The sequence below is a fragment of the Anas acuta genome, chromosome 3 (assembly GCF_963932015.1).
Source record: "Anas acuta chromosome 3, bAnaAcu1.1, whole genome shotgun sequence".
Lineage (NCBI taxonomy): Eukaryota > Metazoa > Chordata > Aves > Anseriformes > Anatidae > Anas > Anas acuta.
Window position 1 is genome coordinate 48,000,301 of NC_088981.1, and position 17,202 is coordinate 48,017,502.

Below are 17,202 nucleotides of genomic sequence, written 5' to 3' on the forward strand. Positions count from 1 at the left end.
GTTGAGCAGTGTTTCATAAAATTCTGTAACTATAAATACTTGAAGATCTTGTGGAGCTCTACAGATTTTGTTGTAGTTTTTTATTGATCTGTGCGTGTCAGCTCAATCACAACAGTGGAGCCTCGTTTTTAATTCACCTGGCCTCAGTAACCAAACATCTGTGAAGTGTTCAGACGGGGTTCCTTGACTCCTGGCTCTGGCATGGTGATTTTTACCGAGGTGGAAGCCAGGCTCAGGACTTTCTTTTTACCTCCCCTTTTCTGTCTGTTTTCAAAGTATTTTATTGAGAACTTAAATCAGAAATACTACCTGAGAAATTCTAGATGTGCTGTGTCCTAGTTATGAGAATACTTCGTTTTTTTTTCTCTGATGCCTAGCTGATTAAACACAGCCCCGAGCTCCGTATGTGAGGTAGGAAATCAGTTCTTTCAAAATCTTTCTTTAGAAATAGAAAATTTCAGACCTTCGGCTAGAAAGTGGTTCTAGTGGGCTCTAAATAGAATGCGTTACTGTTTCAGAAATCTAAATCTTGAGTCTCAGCTGCATATGAAAGCTGAAGGTAGATCTAGAAGCAAACTGTACTTTGCTGATCTGGGAGCTGTTACCACAGATTATTAAATAAATAAACAAAAGAGCGGTGGGGGGAGTACAGTGAATCTCCTGTCAGATGGATGATCTGTCTCTGTAATGCAAATGCTGTTCATCAGAGCAGAACTATTTAATATTCTTCAATTTCTCTTTGTTTACCATTGGCAGGCGGATTCCATTAGAGGAAGTCCCAGAAGATGAACAGGAGTGTTCTAATTGGCTCCACAAACTCTACCAAGAAAAGGTTAGTTTTTTGTCCAGACAAAACTCATGAGCCACTGGTGCTCGGTTATTTATACTCCTTGTAGACCTTTACAATGTGCGTGTGAAGTGGTTGCGCTTTGGGGTTTTGTGGTTTTTGTTTTTCGGAACAAGTGCTCTGTTTCTCCAGATGCAAAGTGGTCTTGCATTGTCAGTCATGGTTACCTTTGTTTGTACTTAAAGAGCAACAGGTAAAAAATTAGGCAAGCCTCAGTGAGAGAGCAGTTCTACAGTGTTCTTCAGAAAGTTGTGTAAATTTACAAAATATGCAACTGCCTGTTTGGTAGTAGAACCTTCTTCCCGTTAGAGTCACCTCCTAAAATAAATCAAGAATTAATTCTTGGGCTAAATGAGGTATATTTTGATTTAGTGCATTAAAACTTGTGTCCCTTGTTTTAGCCTGTCTCTTTTACCAAGGCAAATATCCAACATTAACAGGACAAGCTGATAAATTACTTTCACATTGTGTGCACAAAGGGCGTGCGTTCAAGATTCCTAACTACAGAGCACAGGGGCAGAATAAGGACAACTTGTAGACGGAGTGTGCTTGTAGAAAGGTGATGATTTTTTTTTCCAACTACTTGCATATGCATCCTTCAGATTTTCAGAATCTGTTTCTTGTGGTTTTTGTTTTTATGGAGAAATAATGGTCGGGGATGTGCTCTTTGCATACACAAAGCACTCCCATTTCAGTCAGTGGGAGTCATAGGTGTACAAAGGCATGGTGATCTAAATTAGGTTATTTAGATTGGAATACAGCAATGTTTAAGATTTAGAAATTATGGCCTATAGCTATCATTTCTAAATTAGCCCATAGCTAAGTTCTGTTTTCCTCTCACTAGTGCAGCGAAATCTGTTATGTGGTTTGTTGTACTCAACCCAGAACACCACATTAGCATGTCTGTACAGTCTACGCTCTAGTCTTTCTCAGCTTCAAACCATGACTGCTTCTGGTTTAATTCAGCGCTTCCGATCCTCCCTCCTTGTAAGTTGTGCTGCTGATATCTAATGCAGGCACTACCCCTGGCGCACTTCTGCAGAGCGGCATTGTGGTACCGACGTGCCCGTGCTCTCTCCACAGGAAGATAAATGCAAACGGTCCTTTTGGTGAACGTTGCAAAAGTCCATTTCCTGGTACTATGCCTTTATTTCTAACCCTGTTCCGTGTTGCTAAGATAATGTTTAGACATTTGCAGGACAAGTACATAAATTAAATGAGTATGTGCTGATTGTTTTCCTGAATCCTTTATTACATCCTTTGCAGTAATTCACTTAGTTTTCTGTTATTCTCTCTTTGGCAAACACTCAGTTATTTCTCTTGCAAACAGTGTGAGCATCTATCCTGCTTTCTTTTAACAGCTTAGCTTGCTGTTAGTTTCCCATTTAAGTACAGGAGGAAGGCAAGTTTGTTCAGTTTTCATTTCCATTAAAAGCTTTTTGGTATTGTGGGATTTTTAATTTTTTTTCCTTTCTTTTCTTTCCTCTTTTTTTTCCCTTTTCCCTTTCTTCTTTTTTCTCCTTTTCTTCCTTTCTTCTTTTCTACTTTTCTTTCTTCTTTTTTCTTCTTTCTTTTTTTTTGTTTGTTTTTTGTTTGGAAGATGACATGTTGCTCTTTCTTGAGCTGTTTTATGTTATTTCATTGCAGTCATTCCTGGTTTACACAAGCCCATATTTCTGTAAAATTAGACTGTTTAGGAGAATATAGAGCAGGGATAAGTTGATAAACAGTTCTGAGATAATGAAAGTTCACGTGCAGAGTAAAAATTCAATTTCTGTTTCACCTTTCTGCCATATTTCTTTTAGATAATTACCTCTTAGGTGGGATGACAAGCAACATTGCTGTCTGAGTGTTGCTTCTAAAAGTGAATCCTGTTTCTCTTCCAAAAGTGAATTTTGTTTCAGGCTTATGTCTCCAGAGTCAGTAAATATTTATGATGAAAAGTAACAAAGTTATATTAAAAGGACAGTAATTCATTGCAGGATATGCACTCATCAGCTGCGTTGTCTATTTTGGTTGTAGCACTCCACTTTCTGTTTCAAAATAAGACAAGGTATGCACGCTACTGAAAAACAGGTTCCCTGTTTTATCTTGCATCATGGTTGCATGTGCTGTTGCTTGTTCTCAGCGATATTCATAATTTTCGCAATACCCTCTCGAGCCTTACAAGGCAGGGAGAGAGCATGCAGCATCTCTGGGTTGATTCAGGGCAGCCTGAGCTTTTTCTGTACTGTGCACTGGCTGCCAGCTCTGGGACACCTTCACAGATGAATCGTGCGCTCTCTTCAGAGTTGTGTGGCAGACATTGGCCCCGTGAACTGCCTCTCCTTATGCAGGTGTGCTCAGAGGCGTTCATCAGCTGTGAGGCTCCAAGAGCTACCAGTAATTGCTGCCCTGTCTTTTTTGCAAGGCCATGGTAATAAAAAGGGTGGGCAGATGCAGGGTCTGCAAGCTGTGAATCAAACAGCTCTAGCTAAATGTGAAAAATGCAGTCCTGAAGGGTCCTGCTCTCCCCAAAGCATGACAGCGTATATTTGCTTTTAGCATCTGAGTGTGGGGTCGAGTTAATGGTAATCTCCTCCATCCTTCCCTTTCTTACTCAGCAGGGCTGAATTAGGCTCTAGGAGCACAATTTAGTGTATGGGACATGCCATAGGTGCTGAGGTCAAGGCTGGAGTGCTGGGCACTCATGATCGTCAGGAACACAAAGTTGTTTGAATGAGTAATGAGATCTGCTGTTAGTGGACATCAAGGGACGTGACCTTTCTAAATTATCTTTAGTAGAGGAGTCAGAGTCTTTGCGAAAAGCTTGTGTTGTCTATTTTTACTCCATTGCCTGGTCTCAGTTACGTGTTCCTCAATGAGATTCTGCTGTCTGGAAATCTGGCTTGTTCATGTTCTTGCTACTTATCACCCCGTTTCCTGGTTTAGCCCCTGCTGCGGATGCAATGAAGAGGGCCTTTCCAGATGAGCAGTGGCACCCTGCTATTATAAACCAGGGGCTGTTCTTCTTCCTGTTCCAGGCTTATGTGGGCACCATGTCCTTGCATTTCTCTTCTTCCTTACCTGGGATGATTTTTTTCCTTTCAGAGGTGATCAGCACTGGATCAGTTAATGCCAAGTCCTGACAGAAGTACAACTTGGGCTGCTAATTGCCTTTTCCTTTTAAACTGCCACTGCTAGAAAGATGACGTGGAGCAGATGGGGCACGTTATTGCCCAGTCTGAAAAAATACTGTACAACAGTCACAACTCTGTTAGTCCTTGCTTGTTGTTTTGTGTTTTTTTCTTTCCACCTCTTCACAGCCTCAGCTCCTGAAATAGAAGTTCTGCTTGAGCATCTTAATTTCCATTAAAAAGAAAGTGAGTTTCTGATTCTTCTCGCTTGTAAGAGAAGGATGGAAAACAGGGCATGAAAATATATGCCAGAATGCCCCAGGGACTTAGCAAAGGATAACTGAAGAGGGAAAGTGTGCAGAACTCCAGTGTTTGGGAACAAAGAATATATTTTTGGATACTCATTCTTTGTGAGTTTCTTCATGAAAGAGCAGTGGCATCCCTCTGCAGTCAGATCTTCCTGGTGGGAGCAGGAGGGAAGACTCCAGTTAGATTCTCACAAGAGGATGGATGTTCCCTGGTTTCCTGCCACTGCATTACTCACCCCTGTGCCTGAAGTAACTCAGATTTGGTGGGGTTGTTAGGGGCAGCATGCTTCCACATCTAAAAATGATACTTGAGTGGGTGAAACTTACTACAAACAGAAAACAAGCTCTGCATGCAGAGAATGAAAAGAGCTTCTTTAGGGGGAGGTGGTTGAGGGGAATGTTGATGTGCATCATAGGTTTAAATACTGACTTGAGCTGTCTATGGGTACTGTAGGCACCCTCTAAAAGCTTAGAAGACAGATCAACCCACGAATCTCTTCTGTGAGGAATATGTATGCTTCTAAGGGCAAGGAATGGTAATTGAATTGAGGAGCTGTTCCCCATAATGGTGTAAAATGTGTAGCAGAGGTGAAGACAGTGACATCCTTTTGCCCATTATTTATTTCTTCCATCTGTCCCAAACCTCTTGGTGAGATGTGGTCAGCGGTTTTTCTGACCCTTTTGCTGTGCAGAGCCAGCAAGGGGAAAAATACTGTGCTTGTTTCAAGTCTGTCTGTCTAGCTTCTGTAGCAATAGGCCCCCTAATGGTGGTACCAGTAATAGACAGAAATTCTTAATATTTTTCTGGGAGATACTGGTATTTAGGAACCTAACTGTATATAGGAGAATTCAATTTACTGATGGTTAGTTAGTTAGCTCTGTGTTAAACCAGTCATAAACCAAAATTCTCAAGGCACTGTAAAGAAAACTTCATACATTGTGTAATTTGCTGAAGATAGCAAATTAATTGGCCATAATGATCCCAGGACAATCTAGTTCACATGAGCAAAACAGTCATAATTTTTCTAATCTCACTAAGGAGAGAGCAATTCTTTAATTACTGTGTAATCTCTTAAAAGTTAAATGCTCCCTTTGAATTAGATAAAATGGTAGCAGCCTGTAATTGCTCAAATTGCCATTAAATAATTAAAGAATTGTCCGTGTTAGCTGGAGTGTAAGTAAATGTAAAATCATAGCATAGTAGAACTAATCTCCTTGTGGTTGATGAGGACAATCTTGGCTTTGCCGGAATTTTGGAAGCCGTCATGAAGCATTCCTTTCTTTGAAGAAATTCAGCCCTTAGTTCTGACTCAACTGAGGTTCCTTTTTATGTCAGTTTAATTCTGACTCCGTTAATTAACCAGTTTTATGTGCTAATCAGGTTAATAGTCTTTGCTTTGGAACCAGAAGGAAGGCGTTTTTCCCCACCAGCCTGACACCTTGGGTTGATCACATTGTTAAAGGCAATACTGTTCACCCATGTAAACTTCAGAGCAAGGTACTGAACTCTAATCCTTCTGTGCTTTAAAAACCGAAACGAAAGAAAAACCAAACTTCTTCTCCCCCCCTCTCCCCACAAACCCACAAAGCAAACAAAAAACCACCCCACCGTCATCCTCTTATTCTACTGAACGAGAGAGCCCTTTGAACAAAAATAGTGGGAGAATCTTTAAACTATTTGTGTGCTCAGCTGTCTGTAGAGGGGTTAGCCACCCTTTCCTCCACAGGCTGCAGGGGAGGGAACAAGATAAGCAAGACTACATCTGTGGGACAAAGTGGACAGGAGGGTGGAGGTGTTCTTTGGAGTATATAGCACAAGATGGTGTCTGTTCACCTTTTCTGATAGGGCTGTGGATGCTGTTTTAGAGCAGTGCTTGGAGAAGACATTAGGGAGCAGAGGATCTGTTACTGCAGAAGTAGCCCAAACGCTTCCCTGGCTTGCCAGCACTATTTGTGTGAAGGCTGTGGCTCTTGCAGGAGGTGCAACAGTGATATCTACATTACTGCAAGAGTGTGCATCCCCTCACCCATTGGGTGAGGTTGTTATGGGTTTGTTAAACACTCCAGGCATGCCATTTTTCAGGCTTCTATGTGCAGGAGAAAGAAAGGATGCGCACATCAATGTAAGCTCTCTTTTTTTGAGTATGTGCTCATTGACTTCAAAGAACAAGCTTTCCAGCCATGACTCGGGCTTTGATCTTCCCTCAGGGTTACAAGCATGTAGGAGGAGAAACATCAAAGTCAGGAATGGCTAGTTTCATTGGCAGATGGGAATTTAATTGTTGCCCTCCTTTGTTCTACCAGGACGCATTCCAGGAAGAGTACTACCGAACAGGAACCTACCCGGCAGTCCCTATAGTGCCACCCCGACGACCATGGACGCTTTTGAACTGGCTTTTCTGGGCCTTATTGCTGCTATATCCTTTATTCAAGCTGCTCATCAACATGGTCAACAGTGGATCATCACTGACACTGGCTAGCTTTGGATTTGTCATTGTAATGGGTAAGTTTTCTCCAACAGAAAGTTCACTTGAAGGATAACTGTTTGACTTGACTTACTGAGCCTTACTAAATACAACTTCTGTGATGGGAGTATATGACATATGAGCTCAGCTGGCCACCTGATACCCACTTGAGCCTGGAACAGGTGAGGTAGTGGTAGTTGTGAGTAGTTGTGAGCTGTCTTGGTTTGTGGTTAAAGTGGTTAAATTATTTAAAAGGAGGAAGGGAAACAAAACAAGGAGTTGGCCCAAAGGAGATCTTGGATGGTATCGTTCACGAAAGGAAGAACCAGGCTAGTTTTACAGACTAGATGAAATCTGTTTTCTGAACTTTTTGGCATATTGACTGCAGGTCGGTTGAACAGGTGTCCATCCAGAATAATCCACACATTTATAAAGCAAGTATCTCATGTGGCTGTCTCATGTATGGCTTCATCACCTTAATATCTGAGTATATTACAAGTATCCTTAAAGAAAGAAATAAAACTTCACAAAAGTGGACAGACGAGTTATGACATGTCTGCAAAGGCAACTGGCGATAGCACTTGAGACCTTATAGTCTACCTTTGGAAGAAATATTGGTGTAGTCTGTTTGGTACAGGGCTGTGGAGCCATGGTCTAATGAGACACTGAAGCTCAGCTGTTGCAACATTTTTTAATTCATCATCATTCATCCAAATCTTTCAGCATTTTCTTCTTAATTTAGCTTCTCCACTCAGTGGACTGGTTGTTCATATGCCCTTCCAAGGTGCCTTATGCCTTGCATACTCTCTACAGGGAGCCTCAGTGCATAATTCAGGGTTTTGGATTTTAATTTCAAGGCTAGATGCTTTAATGTTTGGTATTGTCACATGTGATGTTTCTAGATTTAGTCCTTATAGTCCAGCATAGTCGAGTGACCACCCCACTCCCCGAAGTCATCTAGTATCGTCTTAACATTAGTGGTCTTTACAAATAAGTCATGTCTGCTTCTTTATCAGGAAGGAAAGAACCTGTAACAAAAAAAAAAAAAAAAAGCTACTAAGAATGGACAGCTAAACCTTTTTTGGTTGGTTGGCTTTTTTCCTGTTTTACTCCCCACTTGGCTTTCCTCTGCTTCTGGCCACAAGGCAAGATTAGTAAGCAAGCTGCTGTGAGTCCTGGTTTGAATGCAGTGATAATCCAAAGGACTTGTTCTCAGGTTATTCGTGATGCTGGAGCTAACAGCAAACTACAGCAGCAGTCTGCTGCCAGAACGATTGCCTGAGCTCCCAGATAGCAAAAGCACAGCTGAGGAACACATTAAGGACAGTGAGATTAACAGTCCACTATGTGATGTGCATTGATACCCCATACGTATCAGCCGTGTTTGTGGCATGCTGCAGGTTCCAGTCCTCTGCAGGGATTTGAAAGACCCCTGTGCTTAGCAACAGCTCTGGTTTCTCTCTGAATATGTGGTGTGATCATACCCAAAGTGCTTGTAATTGGCCAGGATTTGCAGAAGACACTGTATCGCCTGTAGCAGAGGGTATCATCTGATTAGACGCAGCCAGCCACCTCTTGCTGGTGAGCTGGCAAAAAAAGAAAGGTGATGTCACTTATTAGCAGAGAGCCTCCGTGGAGCTGTGAGAGAATGTGTGGGAGGGGAAGGGAAGCTCAGGCTCCGAAAAAAAAAACAGCAGATCTGGGTTACCCTGGTCACTTGAAGGTGGATGCGTCATTACTCACTAAAAGGACAACAGTTCCCTTACTATAACCCCTTTGAAAGCATGGTTATTGCTAGTTGGGAGTTTTTGGTCTCATTCTGTGGAAGCATCTAGCTTCAGCCCAGGCAGTTACATTGACTTTTGTAGCCAGTAACTGTTTCTGTAGTGGGGCCATTCTCCCCAAACCCTGCTTTTTATCCCGAGGGTCTCTCTGTCATGAGTGTCCTGGATGTGATGCAACGATTTTCTGACAGAGGAGCAACCAGAATTTCATTTTGCAGTTCTCCAGCTTTAGGCAAGGTCTCAGGAATGACTTCTGCAGTGGCTAGGAGGTAGCAGTAGAGGACCACAAACGTACCTCGGAGGTAGTGACTCCTGGTGCCGGCTGCAGTTTGCAGCGCTGCAGGGAGGGCTCTATTTGCTGTCTTCTCCAGTGTGAGCGGTGAGCTGGTACCTGCTGGTTTAACAGCACAAAGTAAACTTTTTCCTGTGAATCAGGGCGGTGTATTACCCGTTGTGATCAGATGATAAAACCACCTTTTCGCATCGCTCCTAGGACACCCTTTCCGTCTGTTGATTAACTGGAGAAGCTCCAGTAGCATTTGGAGTGATTAGTTGTACATGTGCTAGTCTGACAGCTCACCTGAACCAAGAAGCTTAACTGTGGTCCCTCATAGCCCTTTATAGGTAGGCTTCACTGCTTCAAAGGGCAGGCTTCAGTACCTGATAGCATTACCTTCGTTATGCATATATTGTGCTTTTTGCACCTGTACTAAATATTCTGTGATAGGGAAGAAAGGAGGGACTAGGAGGCCCTATTACCTGATATCCTCTGCTTTGTTTCCAGAGTGTTATTTGTCTTTTGGACAGTCTCATTTAATGTTGCTCTCCAGTAAAATGCTTACTAGATGGTAAGTGGCTGTTGAGGTGGAACGATCCGTAAGAGAAATGCCCCGTAGCGGTCGAGCTGGAGTGAAAGCATGGTAATACCTCAGGACCTAACTCTCAGGTCCAAGGAATGAATAACCAACATATATATAGTTCTGCTGCTTCAGCTCAAACACTTCCAGCCCTAAATAAACAATGTCTCCTCTTTATACTGAGAATGCTGAGCCATCCCCTTTTGCCTTGCTGTGCAGCAGTTTGGCTATTTATACTCATAATAATCATTGTATTGTGCTAATATCTAACTGCTGGTCTGGGACCAGGAGTCCTTTGTGATGCTATTTGAACTGACACAAGGCAGTCCCTGCTCCAGAGGGTGAATGCTCAAGCAGCTTGAGGGACAAAAGACCCTTTTGAAACCTAGCTTTAGTTTCATAGGACGCAAGGCAAGATGTTTATGTACTTAATTCACAACTTTTGTTCAAAACTTGGGGCCGATATTTCAGTGTTAGAGCAGAGAGTCTGTCAAATGTCCGTAAGGTGTATTTGACAGCAGCTTCCTTTTCTTCCTTCCTCTTCCTGCTTCTCTAATCTCATTTGGCTCCAAAGCACCCCGCATTAGGTCACCTTTCATGTTTTGGTAACTTGTGCTGAGGAGAACAACCTTTATGCTCCAGAAGTATTTTATTACAGAGCCTTCATCAGTTCCACGTGCTGAAGATGAGAGAGTTTCTCTTGGCTTGTAAATGAGAAGTAGCTCTTACGTGTCTAATGCTAAAAGCATAATGGCATCTCCACTTATGGCACGGGTCCAGCAGTTAATTATCATTTATAGACAGGAGAAGTATTTCATTTGAAACAAGCACAAGTAGCAGTGAGCCAGCTTTGATTCTGCAGGAGCTGTCGTGTATCTGCTAGACGGTGTGTGGACAGTGCTATAGAAATCCTGCTTCCACGGATCACAAACAGGTGACCTGACAGTGTCCGAGTGCAGAATGTGGACTAAAGGGTCAGAGCATGATGTGGTGTGGGCAGCAAAGCTGTTGATGCCCGTAGGATGAGATGAGTGGACAGTGAGGAGAGGATGAGCCCACAGCATTACAGGAAGCGTTACAACAGCAGGAGGATACAGACCATGTGCGGGATTCTGCGTGCCTTGGTCCTGCTTGTTGGTGGAGCTGCCAGACAATCTGCCCTTTGAGCCTGGTGTCTAAAACTGATCTTTTTATTGCGTTGTTGTTACTTGTTTCATTTCCTTTATGCTACATAAGATAGACCTCAAATGGAAATTTCTACCATTAGTATAAGTCTTAGTTTACACAAGTTGTCATTTCAGTGTATAACCTACAAAACTCAACTGTATAGCAGAATATAGATGGGAAATTTCTATACCCTTACCTTCTGGGTCGCTTAAAGCATTTGCTGTGTGGTGCAAACACCAGGAAAGAGATGAGAGCAAATCCTGAGGTGTAAGAGAAAAGGGGGAAGTCCTCTGCTCTCAGCTAATGTTTATGCTGGGCGATGTGGTACTACTTCATGTGTGGGTGGTGGTTTTCTTGGAGCTAAAATGTGTTCAAGAAACAGATTCCATTGCTGGCTCTCTTGGTTTGTGTTAACTCAACCCTCCTTCAGCCCCCAGTGCTCTGGCAGGGAGAGCAGCTCTGTAGTGGTATCCTGTGTAAGTTGGCTGGTGGATAATGATGGGCAGAAAGGTGGCAGGAGCTCAGTTACCTTCTGTAGCTTGCCATGGAGCACTGTGAGGAAGCCCTGGCTGATAGCTTCTCTCTCCTGCTGTTCAGGACAGGGCTTAAACTCTCACAGCTGATGGTTAGATGTTTACTACTTCCTTGTAGTAAAAAATAATAGTAATAAAGTAAAAAAAAAAAAAAAAAATCTCTTACCATAGTTGTAGTTAAAATAACAGCAGAATAAGTCTTTAAACATGATGGTACTGCTGGAGTGTACACTAAGGTAAGAATAGTTTGGAGGCGTGTGGCCCATGCTAATGCTATTTGCCAGCTTCCCTTTAACACAGCACAGTAGAATAAAGAAATCTGTAGCTCTGCCACTTCTGCCTCCCTTATAGTCCTTCCCTTCATGTGCAGTTCTGATTGGGCTGAACAGGGCCTGTGTGCTATGAGAAATTGTCCTCATGTATGCTGCAACATCAAACTCTGTGTGGGGAATACAGTGCTCTGATAGTTACAGTGCTGCAGAAGAGGTTTTGCCCTAATTGCTCGAGTGTTTTTTGTTTTTCAGTCCTCATATGTGGTGCTCACTGTAGTCACAAAACCAGTTTGGAACTATAGGATCTGCCAAGGTTTGGCAGACATTGATGAGAGCATTCCGTCTGCAAGCAGTAATTTAAAACAAATGGGAAGAGCTCACCCTGTGATGTTTGATGAGGTGTTTAAAAAAATGTAGAAAAGCTTTTGTTTCCAAGCTTGGACCTCTACAACCATATTCATACTGTGAATATGAAAGCCAAGGCTATCTGTATGCTTCAAAAATCTTGCTTTCATATTATATTTGGGGAAAAGTTTGTAAGTTTTAGAGGGAACAAAGAAATGGCCGTTTCAGATAAAAGTGGCAGAATCACTGGTGTCGTACCACCCATTTATTCCAGATGATGACAGATCAGAGAAGTCTTTCAGACTAAGAAATTAGTTGAGAAGTCAGTCAGTTTTATGCCTTGGGCTGGAAAGCCACAGCTGTTTAATGAAATAGAAGTTAGCCAGCCTGCTTCTCAGGCTATAAGGTATAGACTGTAATTTTCTATAGAAATTCTTCACCCTATTTACTTAACCCTAGAAACCTGTAGGTCTCAGCGTAACCTTGTGACAGTGAAATTAGTAATGGACCTGTTGTGTTTGTTGCCCAAATCCACAGGAATGATGCACTCGTGGTACTTGCCATGTTCTGTATGTGTATCCAACACCCCTCGTAACTCCTTGAGCCAAACCTTGCCTTTAGAGATGGTATTCATGTCCAGAAAGGTGACTTTGCCTGTTGAGAGTCCCTCTGTCGTGTCTACTTAAATAGGTGTTTCAGGCCTTGAGGCTGCCTTTGAGCTGAGCAGAGGCATGGTGCTGACAGAGCAGTCTTTGCACAAAACCTTCTACTGGGTTTAGCTGCTATATCCAGGGAGAGGGGGCTGGTACTGTGCTCTTTGGGGATTGAAGAGGCCCCTCACGGTGTGCTATCATCCCATGTCTGAAGAGCAGTTCTGGTGCTGCTGTTTCTCTGAGACCAGGCAGCTCCGTGGTGCCCACCTCCACCACCTGCTGCGTGGTGTCGGCTGTTCCTGAGCCACAGCTCTGATTTCACCCTCTTTCTGAAGCGTGGCCCAGCTTTGAACCCATCCCTTCTTACCTTCCCCGTAATTAGCCAGATCCGTGGTGGGGGTGTGTTCCTGGGGGAGAGCCAGCAGCTGAGGGGAGGTCAGCAGGGTGTGCCCGGGGGAGGTCAGCTCCAGGAGAGGTGAGGAGGCCCCTGGGCCACCCCAGCCCTTCTCCCCCCGTGTCCACAGGCTTGGCCCACAGGGGCAGCTTCTGTCAGGGAGCAGGGGAGGAGGAACAAAACCTGAGCTGCTGACTGAAGTATTTTTTAGTGTCCAGGCAGCGGCATTCCTGGCACCGTACGAAATCCCCGCAGCGCTGTGTGGTTGCTATAACAGTTGCTCTTATTTATGCTCCGCGTCCCTCTCCAGATGCAGTTTATATCCCTCTGGTTCAAGTCTCAGCGTTTTCATGCTTACTGCTCCGCTGGGATCCCAGGCTGCAGGCTGTGTGTTGGGTCCCCCTTTTGTCTTCCCTAGCTCGTGGCCTTTTAAACGTCAAAGATGTTTTTCTTCTTTCTGTTTGTGAGCAAAACCCTTCACTGGTCCCAGCTGTTTGCGTTTCCATTCACGGACTAGCAGTGGATTGTAAGTTTCGGTGAACTTGCTGGCAGCTTTCTCTGTGCTCTGCCCTGCACAGACAGTTGCCTGCGAGAGGCCGTGTTTCTCTGGTGTCCAGGCAGAGCACAGGTCTGTAGATGAGTGCTCCTGCTTTGAAAGAACAACACCGGGTGCCTTACACCCGAGCAAATGGCAGAAGACAGAATAGTTGGGGGGAGGTGACCTCTGGAGATGGTCTCGTCCAGCCCAACTGAGAGCAGGGTGAGGATAGGTCAAGACTTGGGCCAGCGACGTGCTGTAGTGAAGTGACTGTGGGCAGTTATTGACAAGGGGGAGTGCAAGTGCACCTCTTACCAAAGGTAAAAAGTACTTTAATGCTCTAATAGTGTAAAGCAGAGAATGCTGTTTGTCTCCTGCAGAACACTGTGCATGTACAGACCTCGAATCCCTGTCTGCAAGCAGTCTATTAACTCATTTTATTTTTATTTTGCAGCTTCTGTTGGTGTCAGATGGATGATAGGTGTTACGGAAATTAACAAGGGCTCCACCTATGGCAACAATGACATCAAGCAGAAACGAAAGTAGTAACTTCAGAGACTGCTTCAATCCAAAGGGAACAAATGCAACTTCTGAGAACTCTTCAGTGCATATCACGGTCCTTCAAGTGAGGTCAGAGGAAGGGTAGGATGAGCAATTGCCATGCATATCTGAATTTGTGCTCCTGTTATTTTTCTCTTGGGGTTTGGGCTGGATTACATGCTTGAAAGATGCACTCCTTTGTGTGTACTCTCAACAGGTTTGCATTTGTTTGGTTGGTTTGCTTTCATATAAAGTGTCTTAAGTTTTGAAGAAAAAAATTTGCAGCGTGCTGGTCTGGAGACTCTACCTGGAAACTAATCAGTGGTTGCTGAGGTGCAGGCTTTATCTTAACTTGATCTAAGGAATGGGTAAATGTCAGAAGATTGGTTTAAGACAATTGAAACTGATAGGTGTCTAGCTCACGTGTTAACAGTTTAAAAACAGTAATCTCTCAGTGTTCAAATAGAGTAAGATGCGCTGCTTGGTGATACCAATCTTGCAACTCTACTGAACTGGCAGGAGTGCAGTAGAGTTTTTTGACATCTAGAATTTATTCCCACAGTAAGCACCACATTTGAAACTTCAGTCGGGCTCTGGCAAGGGGCCCGTTTTGTTAGCCCAGAGCCTTGCAGCAGCATAACCTGGTGTGGAATTTGGCCATGAGTAGAGCTAAGTAACGCACTGCCACATCTTTCCCCAGGCAAAACATTAGTGGGATAGCTGAAACCTGTAATTCTTTTGAGAATAAATGCCATTTATAGCTCAGAAAAGAATAGGTAACAGATTACTTTCAGCTTTAAACACAGATTACAGTTCTAGGCATTCCTAACAGTGGCGGAAACAGAAAACAACCGGTATGCTGTAACACAGTAATGCAAAGCGTGCATTAAAAGTTACCACCCCACACCCATACTGTTGTGAACCTAATTACTCTGCCTGTCTGTCTTTTCTGAAAAACTACTTCACATGGTGGTACCTCGTAACATTGTCTGAGGTAATACTTAAATTATCTTTTGCTTTTCTTTTGGGGAAAAGAGGCAAGCAGGAGAGAGACCTAGGACAGTGCTATGGCTGGGAATTTTTTATGCCTGTCTGGACTCGCTTTGTCACCCTTCTGAATTAAAATACGATCAAATCCCTTGGGAAAACTGTGTTGCTCTCACATCCCTAGTACTGATTCCTGGGCATCCCCCTCTTGTTCACAGACTTCAAGAATTAAGAATATGTAAGTAAATTGCTGAAAAGAGGTTTTTGTTTTGTTCTGTTTTATTTTTAAAGAAAAGAAAAAGAGGTGACTTCTATCAGCAGTTCAGGGGAAAAAAATTAAAACCAAAAGATACTGATATTGAGCAGTTAGGAATATTTTTGGCACTTTCAGTGATGTTAGGTTTTCATTGCACATAGAACTAAACCGTGCTAAGTCTAGGCATGAACACCCTATGTGTTTCTAGAAAAGACAGTCAGCAGTCTTACAGTAGCAGTTCTAGCAGCTGGTAAAGAAAAAAAAAAAAAAGACATTTCTCTTATGCTGTAATAAAACTGAAGCCAGAGGTAACAGAGGCCAGTACAACAGTGTGAATCATTGCATGAAATATGCATTTGCTGTTCTGTAGCTCATCTAGAAACTAATCCTTTTAATATGCAGTATCTAAAGAGCAGGTGGAGTAGTGCTTTTAGCATGTCTTCTGAGGGTGGAAGCAGTTAGTAAAAAGTACAATATAAAGGAAGGAATAGGCATGGGGGCTTGTGATGGTCTAGTTTTAGGGGGGGGTTGTCTTGTGTGTACCTGAATTCCCTGTGCAATGAAGTGTTCTGGAATAAGTTGTGTGATGTGTCATAAAAATAACCACAGGCTTTGGTTTATTTTTTTTAAGACATGAAATACAGCCAGAGCCCACAGGATACTGTCATGCTTATAAAGCTATTCCCTGAATAAAGCACATGCCCTTCTGTGCTGAAGTGCTTCCCCTCACCTGTATTGGCTAAAACCATCTTAACTGTGGAAAACAGATTTATAACATGTAGTAGCATAACATCTACAGTAATGCGTCAGGCATGTAAATGAACCAGCCTACACAGTTCTTGGAAATGGGAGGGGATGGCAGAGAGATCTCTTCAAGCTAGCATTTTACTGTAAACCTTACCTGGCAGATGAAGTGAGCTTTTGTCGGGGTGGTAGAATGAACGCTATACGCAGGTGTGAGTAGTTTTGAGCAGCAAATACATACTCATGTGATGAAGACTGACTTTTTTTTTTTTTTGAAGACTGAACATGCCGGTAGGGAGACATTTAACATTCCTTATGAGTCGTAGTCCTTCTCTAATTGCATGCAGTACCACTTCTCCAAGAGGAAAATACCAAACCCGTAAATACTTCTGAATGAGCATTTAGCTATTTCCTACCAATTTCCCTGGGAGCAACCACTGTAAAAGGCATAGGGCCAAAGACGCCAGTCCTGGATCCTTCTAGAAGTCCCGGTGCACAAGAGCTGCAACACTGGGCCCTTCCAGTGTTCCCTGGCCAACAGAGAAAGCGCAATGGTACTTGCCAAAGGTAAACTAGTCCAGTCCACTGTATTAAAAGAATGACGTATGTCAGTAGGAATCAGTGTTTGCCCCTCTTCCCCACCAACAACTGTATGGTCTACAACTGCCTTAACAAAAGTAGTCTTACATTTGTTTATACAAAAATAAAAGTATAAAAAGCTGAAGTGCGGTGAATGAGTTTTCTTTTGGTCTGCAACAACAAACCTGTAACAGTTTTCACCTTTCTCCTGACTCCTGGAATCTTGTGTGTGTGTGTACAAGGATACCTAACACACGACAAATGAGGAGACAAACTGCTTGGAAACTTGTGTGCGCCAAAAAGCGAAGAATGCAGCACGCCACGGGGGGACCTCAGCCTCAGGTACTTTTCTAGTCAGCTACTTATGATGACAATATGTACTTACCTTCCTATCATTACTGAAAGAATGAAAGACAATAAAAGTTTGTTAAATTCAGTATTGTATGTTTTGAAAGCCTAGGTACACCTCACTAGATATGCAGAATGAGGCTGGTGCACATCTAGATTTAAATGTCAGATTTTGATACCTTTTCAACAGCTTATTCAGCTGTGCCTCACCTGTAGTAAACCAAGGATTTCAGTATTAAGAGGGGACGCAGAACTTTGCAATGAAGCCAAATATTAAAAGCAAGCTCTCTGTTTTGTAACTTACCCATTTTAAGGTCTATGGCTGTAACAAAGATATATAAGCTTGCACTAATAGGTAACTTTTAACTGTAAACATTTGTATTAGCAAGCTAAACAAAATAAAACTACCTAAGTAGATCAATTGTTAGAGAATGCTGCTATTTGCTAACCATTTCTATTTTTTGAGATC

At 42.9% G+C, this 17,202-nt stretch overlaps 1 protein-coding gene and 1 long non-coding RNA gene across 4 annotated transcripts in view; one reads left to right on the plus strand and one right to left on the minus strand.

Annotated features, from left to right (window-relative positions):
* AGPAT4 (1-acylglycerol-3-phosphate O-acyltransferase 4) overlaps nt 1-16,530 on the plus strand; it is a 75,065-nt gene extending 58,535 nt beyond the window's left edge. For all 3 annotated transcript variants that reach the window (XM_068676972.1, XM_068676973.1, XM_068676974.1), the window contains 3 exons: nt 757-832; nt 6,576-6,774; nt 13,734-16,530. In XM_068676972.1, the coding sequence (XP_068533073.1) occupies nt 757-832; nt 6,576-6,774; nt 13,734-13,825 (367 nt within the window). In that variant the 3' untranslated portion in view covers nt 13,826-16,530. The remainder of the gene's footprint in view (nt 1-756; nt 833-6,575; nt 6,775-13,733) is intronic.
* LOC137854033 (uncharacterized) lies at nt 7,484-12,871 on the minus strand. The gene is made up of 3 exons (XR_011094925.1): nt 12,715-12,871; nt 8,816-8,914; nt 7,484-7,764 (listed from the first exon to the last, which is right to left on the minus strand). It is a non-coding gene; the product is annotated as an uncharacterized lncRNA (long non-coding RNA).
* Nucleotides 16,531-17,202: the final 672 nt, after the last annotated feature.